The sequence below is a fragment of the Coenobita brevimanus genome, chromosome 65 (assembly GCF_032717465.1).
Source record: "Coenobita brevimanus isolate Jiangsu-jjx chromosome 65, ASM3271746v2, whole genome shotgun sequence".
NCBI classification, from domain to species: Eukaryota; Metazoa; Arthropoda; class Malacostraca; order Decapoda; family Coenobitidae; genus Coenobita; species Coenobita brevimanus.
In genome coordinates this window covers 51167532-51178523 of record NC_137018.1, presented here as the reverse complement: position 1 = coordinate 51178523, position 10992 = coordinate 51167532, and the positions used below count along the sequence as shown (strand labels likewise).

Genomic DNA, 10992 nt, shown 5'->3' with positions numbered 1-10992 from the left:
GATTACTAAATGAAGAGTTTATCTCGGACAGGGAAGGTTCTGAACCAGCAGATCCAGTGATTGGCCCTTGCCCTTTGATTGACGATGCTACTGTGAGCAGAGCAACATGCAGGATGCAGGTGGGGAAAGCAGCAAGTGTGTCTAGGTTGATTGCTGAAATGTTGAAAGCCTCGGATGATACAGGAGTGGGGTTGATCATTGACTTGATCAATACGATTATATACGAGTGTGTTGTCCCAGATGATTGGCTGGAGTGTAATTGTTAATGTGTACAAGGGGAAGGCTGATGTGCTGGAAGGAGGAAATTATAGAGGTGTAAAGCTATTAGGCCAGATAATGAAGATAATGGAGAGAATTCTAGAAGGTATGATTAAAGAAAGAGTGAATATTGATGAAGTGCAGTTTGGGTTTATGCTAGGCAAAGGGGCCACTGATGCCATATTCATTGTTCAACAGCATCAGGAAAAATATATAGGAAAGAAAAGGGATCTGTACAGTACTTTTTTTTTTTTTTTTTTTTTTTTTTTTTTTTTTTTTTTTTGAGAAGGCCTTTCACAGAGTTCCTACAGATGTGGTGAAGTAGGCAGTGAGAAAGCTTGGGATCAAGGAGTGGCTGGTTATGGTGGTCATGGCTATGTATGTGGGTGCTTGCACCCAGGTAAGGGTGAATGGAGATTTGAGTGACGAGTTTTCGTGAATGTTGGGGTGCATCAGGGGTCAGTCTTGAGTCCTTTATTGTTTATCTTGGTCCTTGAAGCCTCCTCGCTGCCTTCAGAAATGATCTCCCGTGGAAGATATTGTATGCTGATGATTTGATGTTCATTGCAGAGAATGAAAGGGAGGCAGAGGAAAGACTTAGAAAAGGGAGAGATAGTACAAGGCATAAGAACTTAAGAGTATCATCATCACCATCATCCAACCCAGTGTTGCCCCATTAGGAGCATAGGAGCCTAGGGCTAGACAAATTGGTCCTAACATTTAGGATGAGTGTGACCAGCCTTACTCATCCCTGAGTAGCAGTATGTGAACAATAAACCCCAATAACCCCTTGGATATAATCCTGCACGGGGTCAATCTGCCTGGAGTGCCTTAATTACCCACTAAACCACCAGGCACCGTAATCTGGTTATATGGTTACCACCCAGCATAGTAAATGGTGTAGTAAATGGTACAGGAAACCATTTGGCTTGTCACTCGGTGTAGAATTACTCGTAAACAGAAGGAAGAGGAAAGAATGAAGGAAAGAAAGAAGAGGAAGGAAAGGAAGGAAGAGAGGAATGGGCAGTCGCCCGAGAGCAGCACTATATCAAATAAGTGGATGGTAAGCGCCCTCACCTACCACTAAAGGAGCAAATGCAGATAAAACAATAGTGACGGTATCTAGGGCTGGTGGCAGTATTGTCAAAGAAGAGGGAGAGTGGCCTTGAGAGATTTGCCACAAGGGCATGCAAAGTAATTCCAGTTTGTGCAGTGGTTGTAATAAGTGGGTGCATAAGAAATGTAGTGGTAATAGAGGTAGACTGCGAGATAGTGCTGATTTCATGTGTGCAGTGTGTTGGGGAGAGCATGTGGAAAGTGTCAGGCATGAAAGGATTGATCTTGCTGGTGAGTCTCTTGAGTGTTTGGAGGAGTTTTTTTTATTTGGGAGACATGTCATGTGCTGGAGGTGGGGCTGGAGCACTGTGGCTAGAGTGAGGAGTGGTTGGAGAAGTTCATAGAGCTGTTGCCTATTCTGACATTGAGAGGGCTCTCCCTCCATGCTAAGGGATCTTTGTGTGCAGCATGTGTTAGGAATGTAATACTGTATTGTAGTGAGACTGGGCAGTAAAGGAAAAGGATATCTGTAGGCTCAAATGTACAGCAATGACAAAGATTAGGTGGATGTGCAGTGCATGCCTGAGTGTCAGACCTCAGGGGGCTAGGTTTATGATGGAAGAGTTGAGTGGTAGGATGGGACTGGAGTATATTGGTGTTGTGATGAGGAGGGGTAGATTGAGATGGCATGGGCATGTGGAGAGGATGAGAAATGATAACTGGGTGCAGAAAATGAGAAGTGTTAACATTAGAGGTAGGGTTGCGAGAGGTAGACCGAAAGACCTGGGATGAAGTCACTGAGCAAGACCTCAAGGATAAGGAACTGAATAGGGAAGCTGCCAGAGATTGAGCAGCATGGAGAGTGCCATTAAGTGAACAAGGCTGATGCAAGCAAGTATGTTGGAGCCTTTAAAAATGAAAACGAAACAATAAGGAGTAGCATGACCTCAGGAGGACTGAATAGGGAAGCTGCCAGAAATTAAGCAGCATGGAGAGCTGCCATTTGGTGACCAAGGCTGACATGCAAGCATGTTGGAGCCTTTAAAAACGAAAATGAAATGATACACAGTATAACTATCTATCTATATATAATATTACACCACTGTGAATCTGTCATCTTGGCATGAGCCTAATGGAGGAAAATAAAAATACCTTCTTCCCACATGAATCATATATGCTTTAAAACTTCTACGTACAATAACTAAATAAGGCAAGTGGAATGTCTTATCACCAAATTAGTGCATCATGAGACCCTACATATCCTGTATAGCCTTCAACTTGAATTTCAGTACAAGGGAAAAATTATTACAGTAATGCTAAAATAAAATTCATTTTGGCACAAAATATCATGGTATTACACTCTGCTGAAAAAACACATCTAATTTTTTTCTTCATTCAAGACATTTGGTTTGTATTCCCTAAGGGATGGATACTATATTCTAACTGTGGTTAATATTTGTGCACAATCTGCTGAAATATACTTTGATTTCACAGCAGAGCAATCAAACATCTTGCTGATACTGAAGATAAGGCTATAATAGAAGTCTTATCATCATAACACAATTACATAACCAAGCTGCACACAATTATTCTCCTAAATGCTTAGCCCTAATTTTGATACTGTACAAATATAACCTGCTATGTCATCTGATCAGCAATGCTTCATTACACCAGCAATGGGAGGGCATAGAGATAATTACAAAAATAAATATCTGCAGCACACGTACACAACCACCATTATGGTACACATGATAAGGCTATGACATTAATTACAATTCATGACTCCTGGGTACTACTGTATATTCAGTTTGTGCTTAAAACCTCGTGATGAAAAGAACTACTGTAGAGTATGAATATTTTATAATAAGCGACATATGTGATATCCGATGAGGACTCGTGGCATAAAAATTAAATTATCAATAACATTTACACTGGCCAGAATGAATTAAATGGCAGTGATCATTTAGCAGGCACATAGAGCAAAAGCACATCAATTAACTAAGTCAAAAGCACAATGCCAACATTATATATGGTGCTTAATATACATGAGTCCACACTACTTGAAAGGATTTAATACTTCATCATGTTGCTCTGAGAAAAAGGTCTACTGAATATCCTGCTTAGGCTTATGGCAGACCTGCTGTTCTGGTGGTAAAACTTTTGTAACATTCAACTGCAAATCTGCCTCAAGATATAAGACGAAACAAAGAATGTGGGAGAAATAAGGAAAAGAATGGACAAGATCACTGAAGATAGCACTGGCAGGAAAAGACAATAATGGTGAGAGTAAGAAGGCACTTCAGATGTTGAAAGCTGCTGGGGTGGTGGTGGGTGGGGCAGGGGTGGAGAAATTATCAAGGGTCACAGTGCCATCCTGTTTGGGGAAAAAAGAATTTGCATTAAATTCACTTGAAGCAGATAAAACACAAGCATAATACTATATAAAAAAAGGCCAATTAACAACTTTCCACCATACCAATGAAACAAGTATTACAGATACTGTATCTACAAACTAATACTGTACTGTACTCTATATTCCAATAAATCAAACACCCTCAGATGCCAACTAAATTACCTTACAGGAGAACAGTCCAGCTGAAACTGAAGAGAAGTAAAGAGAGAAATTTGAAAAGAGATACAATGAAGAAGAGTGAACAGAATACAGAACACAGACGCAAATGACCAACACGAAAAGATGGAACTTTTCTGTCATTATGCTCAACTGAAGGAGGCTGTCAATCCAGTACTTAATGCACTGAAGTGCTTCAGTAAGATGGTCTTTTTGTAATTTACTTTTGCTGCTGCTAGACAAATTCATTCTGCCTGGATGCACCCCTAACAGTCAAAGTTTAATGAGGGCTGTATGTAACCCCTCCAGTTCAAATCTATCCAAAGCTGAATCAAATAATCATGAAATATCATGAATTACATAAATAAAAGACCACGATACTGAAGACGTTAATTAATACTGGATTCTCTCCTCACTGTTATACTGTATGACAAAAAATTACCATCATCATCTTAACCCAATTTCTCATTACTGTACTGTACAGTTTGTCCAACTTAATTTTATGTGGATTTTCATCTTTCTGCAGCTTACTTTCCACAGATTCAGGCAAAATAAGATGACAATATGGCTCTACATCCTTTCCATGGCACCATATTCTAATGTTAATCTCTTGCTGCAACTTAGCAATTTTATTTCATTTCAAGCAGCAATTTTATGCCAAATTAAAGTGGACAGGGCATAGTGCTAAACTGCCCTACTATGGAAAGTCTTCTACGCTGAATATCACCATTCGAGGTAGAATGACATCCCCGGACTGGAAGAGTTACTGGAAAGTGTTTCTGACCCCTTCATTGAGAAACATCTTTTTTTAACTTTATAAAAACGTTTGGGAGTAGGAAAAATAAAATATGCCGACATCACACTTAAGATGTCAACTCAATGACCCAGATGTATTTTAAATTTTATTTGTGTCTTCTGATGATCTTATCCAGCTTAGGACACTCTTGTCAAACTAGAGGGATTAGACACAACATGGACCCTTTTGCAGACAGCCATAAAATTGTGGGTGGGTTTTCCTAGATGGGAAAGGCTTAAGTGGCATCTGAGCAGTATATTCATTCCAAATTCATTTTTCCAGGTTCTGTGATATGATTCTCATCAATATGCAACTTCAGGAGGTAATTTTTGTGCCAAATTCATGTAATTGTGAAAATTTGGGTGATCATACGTAGTACTGTATTTGCAATGCAAATCATGTCAGAGTAAATAAAGAGTTAACTAGAATGGCACTCAATACAGCGAATACCTCTGCCATCACCATCCATGCAATATTCACTGAAAACTTTAAGAAAATGTCGAAAAACACCCTATCTCGCAATGTTAAAGTGAAAAAAAAAAATAATTTCTGGATCCGCACCTTTATCCAGATCTGCACCAAAATTTTATGGAGTCTATTCTGGGACAAGGCCCATTCTTCTACCAAGTTTCATGGAAATCCGTCCTGTGGTTTTTGTTTAATCTTGCTCACAAACCAACCAACCAACAAACAAACAAACGGACAGGCGTGAAAACATAACCTCCTTGGTGGAGGTAATAACCCCTTCCATACAAGAGGCTTTTCCTAAACTGAATAAAATCATCAAGCAGCAGCAGGAATAAACTGTAAAGGATATAACCTTGATTTACATGGTTAACATGTACATGCAACTATCATGACAACATTACAACAAAAGCATTATTTTTTTCCCCCTAGGTATTCAACTCAGAGTATAAATTAAAACAGTCCAATCCTTGAAATTCAACAATCCTCTTAACCCGCAGCGTCCCGTCAACGTGAATTAACGTCCACACGTTTTGTCACTGCCAATCCTGTCGATGTACATAAACGCGAATCAATTGCAAGGTCCCTAATTTGCACAATTTTCAATTTTCGCGAGTGATTTTTGGTACGTATACACGGGACACCTTCCTCTACAAGATGCCAGGCAGGGACAATGCCTTACCCAGCATGACCTCCCCCCCCCCTTGCATGCCATTGTCTCAGCAATTCACCTGTTATCAGTGACCTGGCCAGTAAAGCCATGTCATGCCACGGTACGAAATTCAGGGCCAGAGTGATTCCCCAATCAATGACAATGTGGAGGACAAACTTTACATAGCATTAGAGGAAGAAACAATCAGAAATGATGATCAGGTAATGTGGCAAAAAAAGGTAAGGTATGGTGATGAGTCAGTGAGTGAAACAATGCTTATAATGCCTATATTACTGTTTGAAAACCAATATACTCTCGTACTACATATAAATTCGTACCATGTAAATAAATAAATACCGTTTATGAGTGGTGTGATATAGTTACCCTCCCACAGAACTCGTTTTCTTTGGTGCCCGCCTGTTAGAAAACCCAGTCAGGTAAGGAGGTACTGCTACCTGGATCGAGTATTTTAAACCTCAGGTGAGCGATTTCTCTATGAATTTTTGATGTTTCTCACCAAAAGCGGAGGTTTGAGCCAAAAAATTTTTTTTCCAAAAATGATCGGGATTGGGGGGAAGTCAGTGGTGGAAAAGTGGTTGGGATGGGGCGGGTTAAGCGCAACAAATGGTACCACAACCCTACATATAGCATCACTTGGGTGCTAATACCTACTGTCCATGCTGAATAGCTATATGCATGGGCTGTCTCATTCAGGAATAGCATAGTGGCCATAGCTTGGTTGATTTATGACATGTTAGTGGATCTTGCAGAAAATCAGTTCAGACTGTTTGATTAGTTCCCTGCTTCAGCCTGGAACTGATTTCATATTCTTTTCGGTCAGTAGTTCACTATTCTGCCAATGGAGCACTGCATTCCTACTTAAAAACTAGATGTATTAAAATGTTACAATAAACATGGGTAACAAGAAACTGAACAAATCAAACACCTCTGCAATTGGCAAAATCTTCACAGGCTACAGTGAAGCTTACTGCATCAAGCCTATTTATTCTGTAACAAATATTCATGGGATAATCATATTAATGAAAGACCGAACTGCCACTTTATAATTACATATGGCTTCTACTGCAATACAACTTCAGGGCTGGCTAAACTGGGAGGAAGGAGGAAATTACCCTTAATTTCCTAACAGGCATATAATTTCTTTACCCAAGCACTACCAAAGCTATAATTCATATTAAATTTTTTACTTGAAATCTGTCACACTGGTATCATCAAAAATTAACATCCATCGAAGCAATATGTGCACACAGCATACATTACCACTTGGTAACTTCCATTTATGCACAGTCCAAGCAAAACATAAAATATATTACACAATAACTTCTATTCATGAACAGCTCAGTCAAAACATATACTGTACTCATACCAGTATATCATCACAGAACATCTAGTCAAGCACAGTAAAGGTAAAGCATGATTTGGTGTCAAACACAATGTGCATAACTTACCCAGAGGTACTGCACAGCCAAGACAGTGGTGTTGTGAAGTTGGGGTCCAATGAGTGGGTTCATCTGATGCATATAACAAAGTAACCAGCTACTCCATCACAACAGGTCGCAGCACCATGCCATTCACAAAGATGGCAGGGAAAGAAGTACATTAGAGCAGTTAATGCATACAGTTCCTTTTCATCTATGATATTTACATCATTAACTTACTAAAGAATTCACACACATTCTTTAGTAAAAATATATCTTCATTTATAAAGACTCCAACATGCTTGGATGTGTCAGCCCTGGTCACCTAATGGCGGCTCTCCAAGCTGCTTGATCTCTGGCAGCCTCCCTACTGGTATTCAGTCCCTTATCCCTGAGGTCACACTCTGTGACCTCATCCCAGGTCTTTTTTGGTCTGCCTCTCACAACCCTACCCCCAACATTCATAATTCTCACTTTCTGCACCCAACTGTCATCCCTCATCCTCTCCACATGGCCAAACCATCTCAATCTATCTCTCCTCATCACAACATCAATACACTCCAGTCCCATCCTTCCTCTCAACTCTTCAATCGTAAACCTACCTCCAGGCCTCGCATTCACGGATGCACTGCGCATTCACCTAATCATTGTCATTTCTGTACGTTTGAGCCTATGAACATCCACTTCCTTTACTGCCCAGGTCTCACTACCATACAATACTGTTTTACACTCCAAGCACATGCTGCATACAAAGATCCCTTAACATGGAGGGAGAGCTCTCTCTACGGTAGTAACAACAAAATGTAAGTGACATTAGCTTAGTATGGAGGGAGAGCTGTCTCTATGGTAGTAACAATAAAATGTAAATGACATTATCATACTGAAACACTTAACTGTAAAACTACAGTATATCTATCACTATCTTGTTCATTTATATCACTACTCTATGCTCCCTTAATAATAGGAAGAAAAACACAGTAGTGTAACAGTAACTTACAACAGCCAGCACGATGCAGCTGTAATTACTAACATCGTCTGAATCACCCTGCAACAGAAAAGCAAAAGTAAATTTCATACCACAGGTTTATTTCAGAAAAAAAAAAAAAAATCCCATCCATTTACTCTGGCCAAATTAAATAATGGTAAGTAAACTACAATCGCAGACTGCATAAACCTCTCGAGAAAATAGTTTTACTTCAGTAGCAGTGTGCTATATTACGTTTTATCTAAGCATGAGCATCTCCATCCTCTCCACCTGGCCAAACCACCTCAATATGTTTCTCCTAACGTTTCCTATCACATCCACATCCTCATCCACACCCTTTTCATCAGCCAATGAAATGTGATTCCACCTTGCCAATAAGCACTATTTCCCACTCTCCAGCCAGCTGAAATTCAGTTCCAATAATGGCTAGCTTGTAACCCAAATGTACCTTGAAACCGTGGAAGGCTATCAAGACATTTTATGAAAAGCCAGTGGCTGCAATCAATTCTCAACTTAGACATGGCATTCTTCCCTCTCAAGTGGGGTGTCCCCATTGCCAAGTACAGTACTGCTCCAGTTACACCAGGAGGGATGCTAGTCAAGATTGAGTCAATCAATGGTAAAATCATCTCCAGATGCTGGCAGGCCTAGTGGTTATGGTTGGTTTCTATGGTGATTTAAAAATGGGTCAAATTTCATGCATCAATGGTGAGCAAAAGAAATGAAGGTAAAAATTGAACTAATCACAAACCACTGAATACACTCAGGTTGGATGAAAAAATCCTTGTGGGATCATTTCAATAAAATGACCCTACCATTTTTGCCATATTAGCTGTTTACCCCTGACCAGGGAATGTTTGTGGCTGTCCTTGTTGTCAGATGCTAACATGCATCCCAGTGAGTAGGGCTGGTTCAAAACAGTATAGCCATTTTGGACCAGTCTAATTAATCTTGCCAGAAGAACTATAGGACTGGTGTTGTATGCACGGAGTGACTTGTGCTGGAAGTTACCGTTCCCTTCTTTATTTAGACTAAATTAACCTACCCTAACCAACCCTAAATTAACCTTAAACTAACCTTAATTCACAAAATGATTGATTTCATAATCTGCCTATAGCATACATATATATATTTATTTATATATATCTATATATCGTCCTACAGATACCTGTAGGTCGATAAGACAACCATCTATTTTCCTGAGACATGTATATTTCATAAAATGTTGTTGATAAAAGGCACAATACCTGAGATAACATGCAGATACTTTCAGCATAGCAACTAAAAGGGCACTCAATGCATGCGCACTGAGCAGAACGGTAACTTCCAGCATAAGTAATCTCGTTCATACGACACCAGTCTAAAGTGATCTGAAAACCTCATGAAAATAGGGCTTAATGAACTAAAAGCCTCATGAAAATGCAGTTTAACAAACTCTGGCAATTACCTATCAACCAGCTTTGGCTAAGTTAGAAGAGAGCAGCACAGAACTTAACCTAAACTAGAAAACATTATGCTGGTAGCAAATCTACATAGGGTTATCATTAGATGCTTAGGATTGGCAAGGGTCATCCGTTCTAACTCATAAAAAAAACAGTATTTTCAAGATAATTATCTTGAACTCTACCACTAACCTGAGAAACTGGTCACACTGATCACATTTTTGTCTCATAAGGTGAAACTCTCCGACCCTTCACACTGCAAAATTTAGGGAAGGAGGGAGGTGGACATTCAACTTCATCTGCAACCTGTTATCCAGTAATGTAAAAATCAATATTACAAACAATCCTTACCCTTTGTTGGGCCCCTTCGCCACAATAAAGGGGAGAATGATACCCACAACGGCCCAAAAGCCAGTCATAACAGCAACAGGTACTACATCGGCCCCCATGTTGTTTACTTCTCTCTCAGGTGATTCTCGCTGCCGGCCGCTATCACAATGTTTTACAAGACGTGTTATATTATATTTCAGGTACAGGCGACATAGGTTGTGCGATTAAGCAGATACAATAATAAAAGAAAATTAAAATAAATGTTCCTATCGGGCATAATTGTTTATCTGATTGTTTAGCCTGTATAAAATTAATAATTTCGTACGGCTGGCAGGTTTGTTGATCATATGACTTGTCTGTCTTTGTATAAAATAGATGGGTAGGGTCACTTTAGACTTACGGCCACTAGTGAATTTTTCAGATGAACAAACATTGAATTGAAATACTGAAAATGTGGTCAAACAGTTTAATAAAACCGGCTAACTTGCAATAAACTATGTTGTATACATTTAACTATATTATCATCAACACCCTTAACTACGTAAACTTGTCACCAAACGATATGGGCCAACCACTTCATTATTATTATTATTTGATCAGGATATATGTGACATGATAAAAATATTTTGTAACCCTATGAAAGCAGTTGGGGAGAAGGCCATTCCCCCTCTGAAAATGGTGAGGGTACGCCATTCTCTCTTGTGGCCTCTCCACACCACCACTATAACATGCATCACTACCACCATTGCTATTAACGCAATGACCACCATTGTCACTTCACTACCATCACCATAGTCATCACTTCACTACCACCACCATAGTCATCACTACTACCGCCACCATAACCACAGTCTCATCACCATTACTACCACAGCTACAACTATACCACCACCAGGCATCACCATTAGTACTACCACACTCACCATCACCATTATATAATCATTATCACCACCACAGTCCTCATCAACACAGTCACCATCATCACCACCTCTACCACGGT

General features: G+C 39.7%; 1 protein-coding gene across 1 annotated transcript; it reads right to left on the bottom strand.

The window, feature by feature from the left end:
- Positions 1–2476: 2476 nt before the first annotated feature.
- On the bottom strand, positions 2477–10136 carry LOC145405112 (V-type proton ATPase subunit e 2-like). Its single transcript, XM_080276629.1, has 4 exons — positions 10014–10136; positions 8233–8280; positions 7266–7353; positions 2477–3688 (listed from the first exon to the last, which is right to left on the bottom strand). The coding sequence occupies exons 1-4, from the start codon at positions 10109–10111 to the stop codon at positions 3614–3616; spliced, it is 309 nt and encodes a 102-aa protein (XP_080132755.1). The 5' UTR covers positions 10112–10136; the 3' UTR covers positions 2477–3613.
- Between the last annotated feature and the right edge of the window lie 856 nt (positions 10137–10992).

Coding starts and splice junctions, on each gene's coding strand:
- LOC145405112 (XM_080276629.1), bottom strand. CDS start 10,111: ATGGGGGCCGATGTAGTACCTGTTGCTGTTATGACTGGCTTTTGGGCC. Junction 7,354..8,232: donor GCTGCATCGTGCTGGCTGTT/GTAAGTTACTGT, acceptor GTGATGGAGTAG/CTGGTTACTTTGTTATATGC. Junction 3,689..7,265: donor TGGCTGTGCAGTACCTCTGG/GTAAGTTATGCA, acceptor TTCCCCAAACAG/GATGGCACTGTGACCCTTGA.